At 41.6% G+C, this 20378-nt stretch overlaps 1 protein-coding gene and 1 long non-coding RNA gene across 9 annotated transcripts in view; one reads left to right on the plus strand and one right to left on the minus strand.

The window, feature by feature from the left end:
* LOC142829311 (uncharacterized) overlaps positions 1–8636 on the minus strand; it is a 28394-nt gene extending 19758 nt beyond the window's left edge. Inside the window, exon 1 of the long non-coding RNA XR_012903740.1 lies at positions 8529–8636. This is a non-coding gene — a long non-coding RNA (uncharacterized LOC142829311). The remainder of the gene's footprint in view (positions 1–8528) is intronic.
* ATP6AP1 (ATPase H+ transporting accessory protein 1) overlaps positions 1–20378 on the plus strand; it is a 106707-nt gene that overhangs the window by 1940 nt on the left and 84389 nt on the right. For 2 of the 8 annotated variants that reach the window (XM_014573383.3, XM_075928732.1), the window contains exons 2-3: positions 7012–7108; positions 9904–10048. The exons of 1 other annotated variant lie outside the window; for it this stretch is intronic. In XM_014573383.3, coding sequence (XP_014428869.1) covers positions 9954–10048 — 95 coding nt within the window. In that variant the 5' untranslated portion in view covers positions 7012–7108; positions 9904–9953. The remainder of the gene's footprint in view (positions 1–7011; positions 7109–9903; positions 10049–20378) is intronic. 5 more of the 8 variants (XM_006122584.4, XM_006122585.4, XM_006122587.4 and 2 more) reach the window with 3 other exon arrangements.

Here is a 20378-nt window from a genome sequence, read left to right on the forward strand (position 1 = left end):
GTCCTTATTAAATTTCATCCTATTTACTTGAGACCATTTCTCCAGTTTGTCCAGATCATTTATATTTTAATCCAACCTGGGATAGCAGGTATGAGCCAATTTGGCATCATCTATAAATTAATTCTCTATGTCATTTTCTAAACCATTGATGAAGATATTGACCAGCATCAGAACTGATCCTTGTAGGACCCTGTTGATATGCCCTTCTGTCTAGTTATACACACATAAGAACGTAAGTACACAATAATTGACATAGTGAGTCTGACCAAAGGACCTTCTACTCTAGTGTCCTGTCTCGTGACAATGGCTAATGCCAGATGCCCCAAAGGAAATGCACAGAACAGGTAATCATCAAGTGATCCACCCATTCCCAGCTTCTGACAAACAGAGGGTAGGGGCAACATTTCTGCCCATCCTAGTTAATAGCCATTTCTGGACCTACCTTCCACGAGTTCATCATGTTCTTTATTAACCCTGTTAAATTCCTGGCCTTCACAACCTCCTCTGGCAATTACGTCCACATTTTTCCCCTTTTCTGAACTTTTTACAGTGCCAAGATATCTTTTCTGAGATGAGGTAACTACATCTGCATGCAATATTCAAGATATGGACATATCATGGATTTATATAGAGACAATAAAATATTCTCTGTCTTATTTTATAACCCTTTTTAAATTATTCCTAACATTCTGTTTGCTTTTTTGACTGCAGCTGCACATTAAGTTGATATTTTCAGAAAATTACAATGACTCCAAGATCTCTCTCTTGAGTGGTAACAACTAAATTAGTCATTTTATACATATAGTTGCAATTATGTTTTCCAATATGCATTACTTTGCATTATCAACATTAAAATTCATCAGCAATTTTCTTGTCCAGTCACCTACTATTGTGTGATCTTTTTGAAGAGCTTCACAGTCTCCTTTGGAGTTAACTGTCTTGAGCAGTTTAGTATCATCTGCAAATGTTGCCACCTCACTCTTTATCCTATTCTTCAGATCATTTATGAATATGTTGAATAGGATTGGTCCCAGTATGGACCCCTGCAGGACACTGCTAGTTATCGCTCTCCATTCTGAAAACTGACCACTTGTTTCTACCCTTTATTTCCTATCCTTTAACCAGATATGAACTCATGAGATGACCTCTCCTCTCATCCCATGACAGATTACTTTGCTTACAAGCCTTTGGTTAGGGACCTTGTCAAAGACTTTCTGGAAGACTAGGGGACCAGTTCCCACCTGCAATCCCACACTGCCTCTGATAGCGAGTCAGTAGCAGGGAGTGGCAGGGAGCTCCCTGGAAGTGGGGTGGGAAGTACACTGGCTGCCTGCTCCACCCCCAGGGACTAGTGAATAGTCGTGTAACTGCTAAAATTGCATGCAATTACATGACTATTCAATTACATACTAACATCTCTAAGTGTTATGCTCTGGACCCTGGGAGAGCTGAGCTACAGCTGAAGGCAGAGACCTAATCTCCAACAAGAAGCCATTCTCCATAAAATGTGGGGGTCAAGGCTTGGGTGGGAGTGGGGGTGGAGGGGAGTCTTAGCCAATAGGGTTTGTGTGCCCAACATAGCCACAGAAAGTTTAGACTGTAGATGGTAGGACTCTGAAAAGACAAAATAAACAGGCCAAGATCAAGGGTGTAGGTGATTGACACCAAGCTAGAACAATTTATGGCCTTATTACAAGGAGTGCAAGACGGGAAGCACAAGAAGGTCCCAGTTTCCTGGCCGCCACATGGGAGCCACTTCCTCCAGCTAGCTGACTAGGACCCAGTAACACATTAGGTTGGATCCTTAGTATTTGTCAGGCTGAAGTAAAATATTTGACCTATGAAAGCAACCCTCTTGTAATTTAGAATGAAAAGTCATTCTGCTAGCAGGAGGGTTTTGTGTCAGGAAAATCCTTTGATTCTGAATTATCTACTCTTAATATGGAGTTCAGGGAACCTCTGTCCAGAAGACTTTATCCTGAACAGTCCTGCCAGAAGATCGTTTTTTCAGATTAAAGTTCAAGATACCCGGATAAGAATACCTTGATTTGGCAGCAAAAGTAACTCTTGTGACGGAGAAAATATTTGAGTCACCTAGCCTAGAATCAGTAGAGAAAATCATAATCCTTTTGTACAGTCAGCATCACCAGTTATACCCAGAATAAAGTGATTTTGGGATTTGCTGGCTGAAATTAGGTGTTGGTGACATGATTGTAGCACACTCGGTTTGTCACCTGTGTTAAGAATGAGAGCCTACTAGCGTGTCTATAATGTTATTAAAAACCTGCAGCCGATTCAGACTGAGGGTATGTCTACACAACAAAGTTAATTTGAACTAACAGCTGTTAGTTCGAATTAACTTTGATAGGCGCTACACAGGCAAATCGCTAGTTCGAACTTAATTCGAACTAGTGGAGCACTTAATTCAAACTAGGTAAACCTCATTCTACGAGGACTAACGCCTACTTCGAATTAAGTAGTTCGAATTAAGGGCTGTGTAGCCACTTAATTCGAACTAGTGGGAGGCTAGCCCTCCCCAGCTTTCCCTGGTGGCTACTCTGGGCACCACCAGGGAAACTCTTCTGCCCCCCTCCCGGCCCCGGAGCCCTTAAAGGGGCACGGTCTGGCTACGGTGCCCGTGCCAGGTGCAAGCCTGCCAGCATCCAGCCAGCAGACCCTGCATCTGGCACGGCACGAGCCAGCCACCCGCTGCCACCCAGCCCTCCGCCTCTTCCTGGGACCAGGCTGGTGGCTCCCGGGAGCCTGCCCAGGTCTGCAAGAGGCAGGCGCCCACCTGGTCTAGTGCAGAGATCGTGGACCTCATCCACAACCTCCGCACTAGGCACAGGAAAGTGGCCGTCTAGGGCAGGGTAGCTGCCAGCCTGGCCACCCAGGAGCAGGTTTGCATGAAAATCAGGGTGGTCCAGTGAGACCCCCAACCCTGAGCCCTGAGCTTAGAATGTCCGTACTGGGTCAGACCAAAGGTCCATCTAGCCCAGTAGCCTGTCTGTCAACAGCGACCGACACTAGAGACCCTGGAGGGATGGACCGAAGACAATGACCAAGCCATTTGTCTCCTGCCATCCATCTCCAGCCTTCCACAAGCAGAAGCCAGGGACACCATTTCTACCCCCTGGCTAATAGCACTCCATGGACCCAACCTCCATGAATTTATCTCACTTCTCTTTAAACTCTGTTCTAGTTCTAGCCTTCACAGCCTCCTGCAGCAAGGAGTTCCACAGGTTGACTCTTTGCTTTATGAAAAAGAACTTTCGCTTATTAGTTTGAAGCCTGCTACCCATTCATTTCATTTGGTGTCCTCTAGTCCTTCTATTATGGGAACTAATGAAGAACTTTTCTTTATGCACCCTCTCCACACCACTCGTGCTTTTATAGACCTCTATCCTATCCCCCCTCAGTCTCCTCTTTTCTAAGCTGAGAAGTCCCAGTCTCTTTAGCCTCTCTTCATATGGGACCTGTTCCAAACTCCTGATCATTTTAGTTGCCCTCCCCTCTCCCACACTCTCTCTTCCCCTCTCCCACCTCCTTTTCCCAGTCTCCCCGAGTTTTGTTCAATAAAGAGAGTTTCTATTTTTTAACACACGTGTCCTTTATTTTGTACATCAGGAAGGGGGGCAAGGGAGGGGTAAGTGGAAGGAAGTGAGGGAGGAATGGGGTACGAGCCCCTGATGGGGAGGACTGGGGTGGCTCTGTGGGCTCCTCGGGGTGGAAACTCTCCTGCAGCCCCCCCGATTAGCCCCTCCGGATGGCAGCCTGCGGCAAGTGCAGCTGGGCTGATGGCCGAGTGCTGTGATGTGCCCAGTGTGGGCACTCAGGGCACTCCAAGCCAGGCCTGCTTTGCTGTCCCTCATCGAGTTAGACAAGCGAGCGGGGAACCCCTGAGAACTGTCTGTCCGGGGTGGGGGTCAGGTCCCTTTAAGCACAGCCCTCGGCTAGCCTGAGACAGCAGCTCCACGCTCTAAGTCCTAATCTGATGCCCTGCCGGCACTGCTTTCGGCCATCCTTAACCTCGGTTAAGGGTCCATTCAATGTGGACATGCTAGTTCGAATTAGCAAAATGCTAATTCGAACTAGTTTTTAGGTCTGGATGCACTAGTTCGAATTAGCTTAGTTTGAATTAACTAATTCTAATTAAGTTAGTTCGAATTAGTGCTGTAGTGTAGACATACCCTAAGGGGCTATTTTATTGTGGTGCAGAATTTGGATTCAGGCTTCAGTCCATGCTCTGGGACTCCACAAAATAGGAGGATTCCAGAGCTTGGGCTGCAGTCTGAGCCCAAACGTCTATAACATCTACTACTCTGTGTCCCTTTTTAATATGTATCAGAAAACTGAAAAGCCTGAGATGAGAACTCCCACACTACCTTGTGGTCTCAGGTTTCCTTGGCCCTGGTTAATGTAGATACTGAATTGGTTATTGGACAGACAATGCATTGATTGCCCTGGTAGATGATTTTCTGGCAACAGATGAAAACTGAGTACCTATGCTATTTGTGGGGATCTCTGTTGCTGATTCACCTCAACAAAGCTGTGATGGAGTGATGAAGCCCTTTCTCCCCAGTCCTGTTGGGGTGGTGTCAGTAGGACTCCCAGAGTTGCAGGTTACACAGGTAACTCAGTGACAGTATGGTGAATAGGCAGGCCATACTTCTCAGAATGAATTCAGGTTGTTTACATGTTTAAGCAGATATTTCATTGTTTACACTCAAGATCACATTTCCAAGCTGTATTTCAAAACCAGAAGTGCTAGAAATACTTTTAAAAAATGAAAGCTAAGATTTTGATACTTTTGATTCCAAGAATCAAAACCTGAGGCTGATGCCCATAAAACCTATATTGTATTCTGGGCCATTGAGGGATTTACTCTATGAGGAGTTCCTCTCCACAGCCACAGAAAGGAGTTTTGCCACAATTGGTTCCAGCCCACACATGCTTATTTTGACATGGGAAGGAGCTTAGAGTCTGGAGGGCAGGTGTGGGCCTTTATTTCCTGACCTTCCTCCCATCAGATCCCCTCCATACGAGTAGATCAGTCATCTTCAGTACCTGGGCCTCACCAAGATGGACCTTTCTCCCTAGACAGGGCTTCTTTGGTAGTACTGTCCCCTCCCCCTATCACCAGGCACCACAGCTCAGCTTTCTAAAGGGAAAAGCTCCAATTTTCTGCCCACATGCTTATGTGGATAATCAGTTAACTTGGCAAGGATTCTCATGCTTTCTAAGTCTCCTTCCTTTCAACAGAAGGCTGTGTGCTCTTACAGGGATTTACCCTCTTATTACATCTCAGTGGGTGAGGAACAAAGGGTCTCCAAGTAACCTTTTCCCCTGCCTCCTACAGGCTGAATCACAATTAAGAAAACACATTCTTAGCTTGTGCCGAAAGTAGTTGTAAATACAATGATAAAATAGGAATACAGATTAAATAGTTGATGGTAACGAAGACATTGGTTACTAATATTTGGTATCCAGCAGATACTTTATTCAAAAGAGAATATAGTAACAGCTGGGATAAGTTACAATCTTTTACTAATTTTTAAAAATCAAAGCCCAGAATAAACACATCTGCTTTTGTTATTCCAGGTTGTTGAAGGATCCCTTAATATGCAATGCCACCATCAATATGTCTGCTTCTTGACTGTGTTTCTTGGGTCATTTTCACACATAATTGATGACAGTCTTTTTTCTCTTGGCTACAGACATTCTGTTCACTAATGTTAGCTTATCATACTCATAAATTGTCCCTTTTTATGAAAGTCATCCCTCTCTTCCTAATTTAGGGTGCTATATTTAACATCATCCCACACAAATCTGGCATTCACGCTTTTGCTATTCAGAATGATTTGGATCAGGAATACGAAATTATAAAGTGAATTTTTTTTAAAAAAGAAAGATTTAGCTGCAAAAAAATTATGTCCACATCACTTCAATCTACCTTGCTTACTATTTTTTCTTGTGTCCTACATTTGAACTTTGGCTGGTTGAGATAGGTGGGTTACAGAGTCTACATGGGATTAAAAAAGAAAAAATATATATCTTGAGAAATGGGTGGGTGTGGATTTCTAAATAGAAACTAAATATGGGCTTAGGAAATTAGCCTTGGTGTTCTTTTCATGTAATAAACCAATTGTAGCTAGAGAGCTGATGAAGGTAACATTCTGTCCTCTTTCCTCATTATAAAACTAATACTTTAAAATAACTTAGTCTGAGTCTCAGAATTTGGAACACGTTCTGAATTTCAAACACCCCAATGTTCAAAGGTGTCTAAATATGGTGTTTATTTGCACTTCAGGAAGTACCCTAGGAAAATATATCAGTGAATCATAGATTTTCATATTAGGTAGCATCAATCTAGATATCAAGGCTCCTGTTTGTGCTCAGTCTAGCCAAATAAATGAACTTGTGAGCTCTCATCATGTTAAGTTCAAGTTTGGTAAGTCACCTTTTGTACAAACTCTCTCTCTCCAGTTCTATGTCTTTCTTATACCTGGCCATATCCTTCTTTATTATTCATGTCAGCAAATTTTTTTTTAGGAATGAAAAATCAAAGTAAGGAAAGGGAGCAAATGTATTTACAGTAGTACATAAGCCAGATTGGTAAGGACAGCAAAATACAGTTTCAACTGTCGTTTTCTTCACATTCCTTTTTTCAGGGCTTCATTTAAAACAAAGCTCCAACTCAAACTGTTGGGCAGTCAGCACTCCAGCTCTTGCTGGCAGGGTGGGAATGGGGAGAGAGACATAACACACTCATTCTCCCCTTATGATTACATCCATCGGACTAGTTTCTCCTTTCCTTTTATGACCTCACCGAGATCAGAAATATTTTAGGCATCAAGCTTCAGTGCCTATGAACCTTGTCTCAGTGATTTCTTCTCTCTCTTCTGTTTGTAGTAAGGACTCATCACAGAACACACCTCACAGTGTGTGGGCTGACATGACTCTTCTGGCTAGGTTAAAATGGTTTACATTTGTTATTGTTGTTCTGCCTAGGTTCCAAAAGCCCAGCCATTTTCAGCGTGCTGAATGCTGCATTGAGGTGGAGCCCTGCAGGAACTAGCTTTTGATACACAGAGAAAAGGGGTTCTAGGTAAATTATGTTTTCTTTTCTTTCTTTCCTGTTATGTAGTTTTGCAAAGAGCTTGTGGTCTGCACTTTGCAAACCAATGATGTCTCTTCTGAGCATGAACTCCCAATCTGGGAAGGAATGGGTGTGATAAGAATCTAAGAAGCTTCAATGTCATAATTTGCTGACTGTTCCTCTTAGAGTGGCCACACAGGACATTCGAAATATGTCACTAAAATTGAAAGAATTTTACCTATTTTTCTTGAATTTCACTTGTAACAATACAGGGCTCTAAGAAGGACTCTCAAAGACAACGTCCTGAACTCTGGACAATAACATTTTTGTACCTTAAATATCCCCCCATCGCATAGTCCCTGATTGTAAGTCTTTTGACCTTTCTTCTTGTGCTCTAGCTGCAGAATAGCTGTAATCCGGGGAATTTTTTTAAAGATTCTAATAGATTTTTGGGCAGTAGGCACATGCATGCACAATTTAAGAACATTCTGGAATTGCTGTCCATGCCAATCAAAACCATGGCTCTGTAGGCTGGTAAAGAGTGGTAGAGAGCTGACTGAGGATTTTTTTTTACATTAAAAAACCGTGTTTTGTGGATCCTTAGTCCTATTAGTTAAATTCATTTTGAATGAAGCAAAAGATTTCAGTTGGGAAAGAGGAGGAATTATTTCACAAGAATAAAAATATTTCATTTCAACAGTTTTGTTCAGAAAAAGTCAAAACATTTTGTTTCAACTTTCAAACTAATATTTCAAATTTACATCTGGTTAATTTTTAAAAAGTGAAAAACATCCAAATGCCAGAATCAGTACAAAAACTCAAAAATGAAAGAGAAAAAAAAACCCTTGGTTTGAGTTGACTTTCAAAGAGATTTTTTTCACGTTTTTATTTTGATAAAAACTTTAAAAAATAGATTTTGGTTCAAATCAAACTGGATTTTTCCTCCCAGATATTTCAATTTGATCATACAATCCAGAAAATCCATTATTTGATCATCCTTGCTATAAGTCATTCCCTAGCGCCAACTAGTATTTAGCTTGCTTTGACTGAACTTTTCGAGCTTGTACTAAATTTTTCTCTGGAGGCTCCAGTTCTTCCCTCTCTCCAATTTTGTCTTCTATTAGCTCACTTGTTCTGCCTTACCCTGATCTTCACTGTTCTGTTGTTATCATTCACTGCCAATCCAGCACTTCAGGAAATGGTGGGTGGTAATAGCTCGCTGGGGGGTAAAGGCATAAAAGACACAACTAAGAGGATATAAAGAGTAAGGGAAGAGGAGGACTGAAGTTTTTCTAATGCAGCTCTCCTCTTGTATCACAGCTGAGTTTATATTAGCATATGAAGAACTGCTCAAGTTATACATAAACTGCAACAATAAACAATACACTAAATGGAGTGAGTCACGTGAATTCAAGACACTGGTGCTTACCTTTAGAGCTCTGTAAAACTTCAGCTCATGTTTTGATCCACCCTCATTCACTTCACTCAAGCTTCCTGTCTTCTCCCTGATAGTTTCCCTCAGAATCACACTCCTACCTTTTCATGCTGTTTCTTATGTTTGGGGCTTATTCTTCCTCCTGATTTTTTCTCTTCCCAACCTGCTTTCCGTTCAAACCCCTCCTTCTTAGAAGCCGTTCATAAATAAACCACCCAAGCCAGTATTTAAAGTAAATATTATGTGAATGTTTAAACCATCAAATAATCCATAAAGAGCTTAGATAACTACCATGATTTGCTCCCCATGGCACAAACTGTCCTTCTCCAAGAGTAATTCTTTCTTTCTTGCATTTACTAATAACTTGCCCTCTCCCCCACCCGCACCACCATCCTTTTCTCCATAGCTGCTCTCTGTGGTCTGTTCTCATTTTCTGCTGTGTCTTTGATGTAATTGCTTTCATCGCCTCCTAAATTCTGGGACCACATCTTTTACTCTGATTGGAAAGTCCCTTGCATGGCTATAGTGAACATGATACTATCTAACCAGGTGACTCTCAAATGCAGAAATATGGCTTGGCTGAAACTCTGTCCTTGAAGGGGGCAGGGGCACCATTTTAAAAAGAAAGAATTCAGAGTCTCATGCTGATAGGGTAGAAGAAATTCCATAACCATTCATATCTTCTATTACATTTTAAGGTATTTAAGTCACATCAGGTCCTGAGAACATTGTAATTTGGTTTGACTTTTGCCATTCTTGATTTATGGATCAAGCATCTTGATAATTGAACAATTCCATGTTTTAATTAAGTTCCAACCTTATCACTTTCATACTCTCTCCCTCCTTGTTGGAGGCTGCTATGTCCAGATATACTGAAGCTTTCAAACCTACCAACATCGAAGGATGACACCAGCTTCTACAATCTGTGAGAAGCTTAGGGACATAGTGAAGAAAATAATAATAATAGCAGAAGAAGAAAATGAAATATCTGGGGGGGCGGGGGTTCTTCAGTGCAAGGAAAGTTTTCTATAAACTCCATTTCAGGGTTTAACAATTCAGTTGTTAATAAATTACAGTAATAGTGAGTGAGAAAAAGTGGGTCTGGAATAAATGTGGGCCACATAGCAATGTTCTGGGGAATGATCTGTTAAGAGGTCTGTGCATGGATTCAAAGCATGAACAGTTTTTGAGTCATTTGCACAACTGCACTAAAAGTTATTGGAAAATTCTAGCACTGTTGCTTGACTTAATCACATGGTTGTTTTGAATGTTTATATTTTGATATAAAACAGCCCCAGCCAGTTTCCTAGCTGTATCCAGATACTTCAGATTAAACCGGAAAATCCAGCTTCCTTCATCTTATATTCAGTTTCATTCTTTAGAGCTACTAGTCAGTCATTTACTAACCTGAGTGGGATCATGGCCCTCATCCGGCTGTTCTGCTCCCTTGGAATGCTGATCAAATTGACTCTGGCTGTGGACCATGTACCTGTGCTGCTCTGGTCAACTCATAGGTGAGAATTTGAAACATCTAGCAATCTTTATGCAGTTGCTTTACCAGAACAAATTGTATGTGTGTATGTGTGTATGTAATAAATCACATATGATTATGACTGCTCTACCCTTAGTCCAATATAGAGACACTATGGTCTAGATCATACCTAGTCCTACCTTGAGTTCAAGGGACTAGACTAAAAGACTCTTGGGATGGTTTCCAGTCCTATGATTCTATGTAATGAAAAGGGGAAGAGGGGACATGGATCAGCATTCACATTGTACTCTGTCAGTACCCAACCTGAAACGGGGAAGCTAATGATCTATTCAGTGGACCAAATTCAGTGATAAATCCTGGTCATTTACCAACTGAGGTACATTCCACATCCATTGAGACAAAGATGCAATTAAAGACTGTATCACAATGCATACCCATAAGGAAGTTGAATTTAGGTTTCACAGGCAATTATAATTCTGGTAATTACTAATTTTTGAGTGCCTGATTTTGCACCATAATGTTCTTTTTAATATAGTTTTTTCTCATGTAAAAGAACATATTTCTGGGCACATTATGTCAGAGGGTTAGTAGAACTTGTGGTATCATATTGGTTTGGTTTTGAAAGTGCATGGAAGGTACTTAAATGTGAAGAATGTGAATGTATTTAGGAGGTCATGAGTCTTTTGAACCTGACACATGAGAGATTTCAAAGTAAAGGATCCAAAATGACCTGTAAGCTACTATTGAACCAGATTTGGAAGGACTCTAATCAAGGGCGGAGGAAGCTAGTTAGAAGATAAAGGTAACAATAGGCCTGTGGTACCCTAGACAGATCTGTTGTCTGACCTTAGGCCTATGTAAGTAATTTAATCTCTGTGCCTTACCTCCTTTATCTGTTTTATCTATATAGATTGCAAATGCTCTGGGGCAGACTTTTATTGTATGTACATATGTATGTATGATGCCTAGCAAAACAGGACTCAGTTGTGGCCTCTAGGCATTGTGATGAAAATAGTAATATCCATCCATCTGCCCACACTTGAAAGTTCACCCAACTTACTTTCAAGCAATTTCCTAATGACTTTCTTTGCCTGGCACTTAGTAGCTTCATAATATCATTGATCTGCATTGCTGCTAGTGGCAGGGCCTGGAATCCTTGGAAACAATTTAGTTATCTCCTTCACAGCCATGAGTTCTTGAACTCTTCTTGGAGATGGAGCAGCCCTTCCCAAGTACATTTTACTACCTTTGTGGTCTGTGAGAAAGTACAGGGCTGACTCAAGATGTGACAGATTGAATAAGGGAAGTTTCAGAAAATGTTTAGTGAGGATTTAAATGTCTAATTTCATCAACAGAATCCCTTATCATTACAGAGGAGAGTGAGATTTCAAAAACTATATTTCAACATGAGGGTATGTCCCTTTATCTAATGCAAATTTGATAAGTCTGGATTTATGGGCTCTGATCCTTTTACACCTGTATCACTCTATTAACTTCAGTGGAGTTACCTTTGATTTACTGCTATGTAAAATGAGAAAAGAATCAGACAAATGGTTTCTGGGAAGAAGTCACTTCACAGCTAGTTGTACTGGGTCTGCTCTGCCCCTCCTGAGACCTTGATCCAATGTACAATATATGAGACACTATAGAGTATCTATCATAGAAGGATATCTGTACTAAATTCTGCAGAACAGTTCTGTTGACTTCAGGGCAGATAATTTGGATTTAAATCTGCATATCTAAGATAAGAATCTGGTCCTTTGTGGAAAAGTATCTTAATTTTATTTGCATTTGCCTCTTAATTTACTTTCACTTTGAGGAAGGACTAAGTTTATGGAGAAATAGTATAAAATATTAATTCAGGATTTAAATTACAAGCTTTTCAATGCAATGAAAATGCTCGCTATGTGAAATGTCATTTCAATTTAGATTTCTTCAATGCCCTTTTATTCTGTTAAATGTGATACTATAGTGATGAAGGTAGTAGAGGGATTGCATGGAAGACAGATGTGTGTGTGTGAAATTTGTGATGTATTTCTCTTAAATGTGTTTTGGTCAATGTGTTTTTTATAACATCACTGATTATCACCACACTCGACAAATGTCGGTACTATGCTAAGGCATCTGTAGAAATTGCACCTTTGGTCCCTGAGGAATAGAGGTGTAAAAAAAATGCAGCACAATTACAGAGAATTATTTAAATTAGTTAGCTTTGAGTTTTTCTTCCTCAAGAAAAGTAAAAGATGAATCTTCAATTTCAGGAGCTGGTACTACATTAGCGGTAATAGAGGTTAATTTATGAATCTCTAAAATAGACAACTGGAAGAGGTCTATAGTTGTGTATTGGAAAACAAATAGGTTTGGGCAATAGTTTCATTTTTAAGACAAAAATTATTCCTGAAAGACTGAAAAATGAATCCATGTCTCCTTTGTCCTGCTTTTTATTTCTTGTAAATACTGTGTCTGTTGTCAATACAAATAAAGTGTGCTGCTGTTGTGCTTAAACAAAAGTTATTTCAAGGTAAGGTGTGTTCATAGTACTAATGAAAACAAATGTCACTAGCAAGCTGTTGGCAACTTGTTCCATACAGTTTATTCAGGATCAGCAGCAAGAAAATCAGGCAGACAATGTAGTGATACTAGCTTCATGTTTATATGCCTACAATTTTTTCAGGAGCAAACGTACCTTTATCTATGAACTTGTGCATTTTGAAAATGCAGTGTTTAGTGTGAGAAAAATTATTTCTTGGAGAATGTAAATGAAGTAAATAAGGGTATGTCTACACTACCCCGCTAGTTCGAACTAGCGGGGTAATGTATGCATACCGCACTTGCTAATGAAGCCCGGGATTTGAATTTCCCGGGCTTCATTAGCATAAGCGGGGAGCCGCCATTTTTAAATCCCCGCTGCTTCGAACCCCGTGTAGCGCGGCTACACGGGGCTCGAACTAGGTAGTTCGGACTAGGGTGCCTATTCCGAACTACCGTTACTCCTCGTGAAACGAGGAGTAACGGTAGTTCGGAATAGGCACCCTAGTCCGAACTACCTAGTTCGAGCCCCGTGTAGCCGCGCTACACGGGGTTCGAAGCAGCGGGGATTTAAAAATGGCGGCTCCCCGCTTATGCTAATGAAGCCCGGGAAATTCAAATCCCGGGCTTCATTAGCAAGTGCGGTATGCATACATTACCCCGCTAGTTCGAACTAGCGGGGTAGTGTAGACATACCCTAAGATATGTATATTAGTTTAAAAAATAAAGTAGATGTATCAGTAACTTCAGCCACGTCAATTGTGTAGCTGAAGTTGAAATAGCTTAATTCACCTTTTGGCGCTGTCTGCACAGCAGGAAATTGAAGGAAGAACACTCTTCCTTCGACTTCCCTTACTACTTGTGAAATGAGGGTTACCATGAGTTGGAGTAAGAAGTCCGCCAGCTCAACATTATTTCAAAATAAAGACATGGGGTGTAAACACATACTATGTTATTTCAGAATAACGTTAGTTATTCCTAAATAATGCTGCTGCGTAGACATACCCAAAGAGACAGAAAAGCAAATGTTTGTAATGTTAAATAAAACCTTTTAAATCTTAACTTAGTTTTAAAATATCACATTTTAGGGAAGGAAGGGTGGATACACAACAATGGTGGCTAAAACATGGAGATGTAAAAAGTTGTTCTGGTAATTTTCTGCTGTCCTAATGCCTCTCCCTCCACCGTTAGAATGAGTGACTATTCCATGATAGGAATTGGACCCATTCACAACCATTCTGCCAAATACAAATTTGGAAAGATTAATTAAATATTTATCCTTGCTCCATATATTCTTTTATATGGTCAACTGTGCCTGTAGTTAACATTAAAATTGAATCTCTGTGTGTTACCCCTCTCTAGATTATTCTTCTCTTCTGTGTAATCTTCCTGTGCAGCTCATTAGTTTTAAATTTTGTCAGTGAGTTATTCTTTTTTTGAGGGTCAGATAGGGGGAGAGTGTTAATTTTAATTGTTCCTAAATTTCATCATCTAAAGTGCTCTCTGAAAGACCAGAGGATTTACCTCCCTCTGCTAGTGAGTAATTTCTGCAAAGGGCATGAGCCCTTAAAATGAGTGAGAGCCAAATTTCTATCAGAGGCAGCGGGGGCAAAGGGAGGAAGTAGAGGAGGCTGCCATGAAGCAGCCTCTGCCTGCAGGGGGTCCGAGCTCCCACAGACAGGGGCTGCTGCTGGAGCCGCGGACAGAGGCTGCTTTGCAGCAACCTTCCTCTACAGCCTCCCCCCCAGCAGCCTCTGTCCACAGAGAGCTTGGACGCCCCTCCACACATGGGGCTGCTGCCACCCTATGCTGCTGCCTTTATCAGAGGCACCAGCACAGTGTGGCAGGCAGCGGTCCATGAGGGGACCTGGTTTTTAAACTGGTTCTCCTTGCAGACCGGATCATGCTGTCTCTGTCCCCAGGGACTATAGAATAGTCGACTAACCACTAAGAATTCATGTGGATAGTCGGCTATTCTATTACTCGCTATCTAACATTCCTACTCTGGATCATAGGCAGCAGCATAGGGTGGGAGAGAGCTAATGCATGCGGGGAGCAGGCTGGAAGCTGGTTCCCTCTAGGTCCCACCTGCCACCTGCATGTAAATGTCTCACTGCTACAAATTTCAGCGATTACACATTTATACAAATAGACATATTTAAACATCCCTAGTGTATCGATTCAGAATTCAAGTATTTTTAAACTGGGAACTAACCATGTAGATGCCTCCAACTATTTACAAATAAAAACATCAAAACAAATAAAATATAGCCATGTTAGTCTATAACTTTAAAAACAATGAGTAGTTCTGTGGCACCTTAGAGACTAACAAATATATATATACTAGAATCATGAGCTTTCATGGACAAAACACAATTTTTCAGATGTGCTTGAGGGGAACAAAACAGGGAGACCCAGAATTTATAACAGAGAAAAAAGGGAGAGGGGAAAAAAAGTATCTATCAGTTGTAGTGCCAGTGTTAATCAGGCTAATTGAGTGGGCTGGAAATGTCCCATACTTAGCTTTTGATGTCAATGAGGTGTTAAATGTATGGAAGGCTGGTTTTATAATGGGACATTCAGTTAATTGTCTTTGTTCAGGGTCAGGGAAACAGTGTCAAATTTGCATAAGAAGTTCAATTCCACATGCTCTCTCTCTCTCTCTCTCTCTCTCTCTAATTGGCTTGTGAAATTCCTTTGTAGAAGAGTGACTATTTTTAAATCCTCGACTGAATGCCCAGGCAGGTTAAAATGTTCCATTACAGGTTTATGTGTGTTACCATTTCTGATATCTTACTTGTGTTCATATATCCTTTGTCATGGAGACTGGCCAGTTGAGTAAATATGTTGAGTTATGGTCAGCAACCCTACAAATACCGTTTGATAAAAGCTACATTTAAAAGAATACTAGGATATATGCCATCAAGTAAGAAAAATTAGGGAGGCAGCAATGTGAATTCAGCATTGACTATGAATCTTTCTGTGCTCTTGATGAAGCCACTTCTCTCTGCCTTAGGGCACGTCTACACTAGGAAATAATATTGAAATAAATAAAATCAAAATAATAACTCCCAAAGTAACAAAACCAAAATAGCGTGCCCCCACTATAGGGGAGCATTGAAATTATTCAGAATTGTTTCAAAATAGCGCATCCACACTGATTGACCCTTCCTTGGAATTAGAGCCCCCGGAAGCACTCTGGGGAGGGCACCAGGAGGCTGAAGACTTCCTGTGGCTGCTTGGTCAGGCAATCTGTGACACGTGCTTTTAGGGGTCCCTCTCTTCAGCCGCATCTCACATGACACTCCTCCACTGCCTCACCCCTCATGGGACATAAAAGGGATGCAGTCTGCTCTGGTTGCCCTCATGGATACCACAGCACTCAAAGCTTGGAGCTAGAGCTGCTGCAAAGCAGTGCCAGGTTCATGGGCCTCATGCTGCACCTCATGGCGCAGTTCATCCAGACTGCCCAAATGCTACTCCAGCAGGACAAGGACCAGCCCAGACCTCAGACCCTCCTCACCCAGGTCCTGGCACTCCTGCTACTGAAAATGACCCTCAATACCCTGGACACTGTGTAACACCGCTTTCTGGTGACGGGAGACCAGTTTGGACTAGTGGGATTGCATTGTCCTGCAACAATGGGATGACCAGCAGTGGCTCCAGAACTTCCGCATATGGAAGGCCACCTTCCTGGAGCTTTGCAAGTAGCTCGCCTCTGCCCCCAGGCTACAGAACACCCAACTGAGACCAGCCATCCCTGTGCAGAAGTGCGCCTTCACATGTTCAAAAGGGGGAAGCCCATGTTCAGAGTCCAGTGCATTGCCATCTGCCTGTGGAAGCTTGCCACACTGAACAGCTACTGCTCCATTGGGAACCAGTCCAGCATGGGGAAATCCACAGTCGGGGCCGTGCTCCTGCAGGTAGCCAAGACCATAAACCATGTGCTGCTATTGGGGGTCATCACTCTGAGGAAGATGGGCAGCATCGTTGATGACTTTGTTGCCATGGGCTTCCCCAACTGTCGGCATGACCCTGTGCCATGTTTGGCACTGCTGTGTGGTTCAATGACCCCAGACTCCTTAGTGGTGGCTTGTTGTGGGAAGTTGTCCCACCACAGAGGCTGGAGTAAGGCAGGCTTCTCCAGTAACCTTGTGAGAAGGATTGACAGAGTTCCTATGTAAGAACGTCATGGGGCTGAGTGCTCCGGACTGTTACTCCATGTGCACCCACATGTAGAGTCTGATGTGCAACCCCCTCAAGCTGAGAAGGCTAAGCAAGGAGCTTGCAGCCCCTTGCAGTGCTCCCCGTGTCCCTGCATGTAGATAGGGAAAGTTATAGAGCTCACCTGAAGTGCCTTCCCCGGGATTGTACGAGACCTGGGAGACATCCTGGAAGGGGGGACTGGCTCCAGGGTGAGAAGCAGGCCCTGTTTGGTGGGCATGGTTGCCTAGATGGCCTCCTCCTCCTCTTCCTCTTTCTTGTTTGAAACCCCACCATCATGGAGGCTGACTCCAGAAGTGTCCTGGCCAGACTCAACAATGATGGGGATGGGGAGGTGACTGGAATCCAGTCCAGGATGGCATCCAGCTGGTCATAGTAGCAGCAGGTGTGTGGTGCCACCGTGGAATGTCCGCTTTGTTCCCTGGCCTTGTGTTAGGGCTACCAGAGTTCCTTCACCTTCATCTGGATCTGGTCCAGGGTCCGGGTGTAGCCTTTGTCAGCCAGGCTGGCAGCAATCTGGCCATAGACATCCACATTCCTTTTTCTAGTGCAGAGAACCTGGAGGTTGGTCTCCTCACCCCAGACCTCAATGAGGTCCAGGATCTCTGCACCAGACCAAGGTGGAGCTCTCTTGCATCCCTGACTAGTGGCAGTCGAAGATGCAGCAGGAGTGCTGGCAGCTGTGGGAGGCTCTGAGAGAGTGTTGGGTTCTGCCATAGCTCCTTAGATGCTGCTGTGTGGCATGGGGGTGGCAAAGCTCACCATGAGGTACAAGCCTTTCTCCTGCTGCCTGTAGTTTTAAACTCTGCAGGAAAAGGGGAGCAGTGGAGATGGCAGGTGTGGCCAGAGCGGTCACAAGCACAGCTGAGAGAAGCCTCTGTAGGCCAATTATTTCAACTTAGAAGCAGCGGAGCAGTCACACTAATGCTATTTCAAAATAACAGTTTCCCCAAGAAAAGTAGGAGTACAGATTTCAAAATAACCAGCCCTTTATTTCAAAATAAAAGGCTTGGTAGGTGGACGCTCCACTTATTATTTTGAAATAAGACCTGGGCTCAGTTTCCTCACCTGTAAAATGGTGATGTAAAAAGAATAATTTCTTATTCTTATTGATATAAATGGCAAAATTATCCTTGCCTTCACCTGGAGTAGGATTGAGCCTAATAAAACTTGAATCCCTTTCTCATGGAAGTTTTGAAAAATAGTTAATCATTGTAAAGCACTTGTGAGGTAAAAGTTAACTTACAAATAGTAGTAACACATTTCAAAATCTCTCTCACACTATATTATATGGAAGCCTTTCATGAAAACTATTATAATGTGAAATTCTGTACAGTGATATGAGAAACCTGAAATTGCACATGTACAATGAGCAAAGTATAAAATGCATATAACACCAATCCTTGCTGTAAATATGGTACACTAAAATGGTCTCCTCTGTAATGTATATAAACAAGTTGATGATATCCTAATATTTCTAACAACCTTAGAAATAGCTTAGGATGCTGCAATGACAAGATTTTCACAAAAGCTGACCCAAAATTGTAAAGTCAAGTGCATCTTGTCATTGGAATGTTCTTTGCTTACAGTCAGTGAAAACATTTCACACTTTCCAATAACTACCCAGCATTATGCTAAGACCAGAGGTGACTCTTTGTATATTGAATGTAGATTATAAGTGATTTTGAGCAAGAGTTAAAACTAAACACTAAGGCTACGTCTACACTGCCCAATCTTGTGCAAGAACATATGCAAATGAGGCCCGGCAATGAATATTGCCACACCTCATTTGCATATGTAATGAGCCACCATTTTTGCGCAAGAGGCTTTTGCTCAAAAACGAGCAGTCTACACTGCTCCTTCTTGCATAAAAAACCCCTCTTGTGCAAGAGCTGTTCTACCATTTATTTTCAGGCAGAAAGGCTCTTGTGCAAAAGGGATTTTTTGTGGAAAAGCCTCTTGTGCAAAATGGTGGCTCATTAAGTATGCAAATGAGGCACAGCAATATTCATCGCTGCACCTCACTTGCATATGTTCCTGCACAAGACTGAGCAGTGTAGACGTAGCCTTACTAAAATAATCATTTTTCTCTTAGTTGTGAAAATTGTAAAGGGAAATCTATTTTGACTTATAGGCATAGAGAACTGATACAGGTTGAACCTCTCTGATCTGCCACACAACGGATGTTGAAAAATCCCTTAGCTTCTTTGGGAATGTTTTTCTCAGAAGAGTTAAATATACTCCACTGTAAGATGACATTTTATATCAGGCCATTGTTGTGTTGCCACTCCAAATGTATTCTTTCAATGTATCCAGCTGTCATGGTGATATCATACAATACGATGCTTCAGTACCTTTTTGAAATTCAGGTCCATTAGTCATTAATTTTCATTCTGCAGCTGCCACTAGCACTGGTGACATGTGAATTTCATATCTAGTGACTGTGATTTCAGGTACCTAGTGAAATGATATTAACGACCTATGGGCTTGCTTATGTGTGTTGCATGTGGCAAAAATATCATTATTTTTCTAGTAATCTCCTGCTGATTGAAAAACACAAATGAAAAAGTTAAATCCCAAAATGATTTTGTCTGCATGCTAGAAAGAGTACAGAGGATCATAAGTCACAGATGTAAAAGCCTTATTAAATCAGAGTTTGTCCTCCTCTTGGACCGAGATACAGAGTTTATTGAAATTTTTGCTTCTATTAGAAATCACTGTCCAAATTTAAGATGGCCCTCAAGAGAAGACAGATTAGATAATATCCTTGTATACCTCACTGACGGACCACAGAACCAGATTATTCATTCAGCTGTTCTGGATGTCTGTGAGAGGGGAAAGCAAACTGCCAGGTTCCTATACCTGTCTCCCACAGGCTTGTGCTATACTCAGTGGTTGAAGCAAAGCATCTGAGTCTTATTCCCACCCCTTCTTTAACCAGAAAGTAAAATATGTAAACACACACAGCCAAATGCAATTAAGAGATTTAAAATAAACAGGCAAATTATATGGTTAATGTGAATATTAAACAAATGTTCCAATTAAAGTCTGAACTAATGTTTCTCATTTAGCACTTGAAGTGGATGACAGTCTCTCTGTTGGCTTCAGTGTGCCCTTAAATAACTTTTTAGTCTACTTGTAAAGTTCCCAGAGCTACAGTTTTTAAAGTCTCTGTTTTTGAGACAGTCTGGGTACACACACACACACACACACACACACTGTAAGTGAAAAATACACATCATAAGAGATAAGAACCAATCTATGTAGACTGTATTTGCAGCAATGATGCTGGGAGTCAACAACATTCCATGTTCAGAATAAAAATTATCTTAGAAAAGATAGCCCACCAACTCATAGTCAGTAATTCCTAAGAATGGTAAGCCTTTCCAAGGCTGCCATATTTTTAAATGGCCTTATTAACTTCCAAAATCTTTGTACTTTTCCTGTGTTGAGCTATACAAAAAAATAAACCCACTAATTTTTTACCATGATGATTTGGAATCAAATTTAATTCCATTGCCTGTGTCATATATTTTTCTATTAATTGCAGATGTAAAATCTCTGGAGTAATCCTGGGAATATTTATTTTGTATATTTTT

Source organism: Pelodiscus sinensis, chromosome 1 (assembly GCF_049634645.1).
Source record: "Pelodiscus sinensis isolate JC-2024 chromosome 1, ASM4963464v1, whole genome shotgun sequence".
In the NCBI taxonomy this organism is placed as follows: Eukaryota; Metazoa; Chordata; order Testudines; family Trionychidae; genus Pelodiscus; species Pelodiscus sinensis.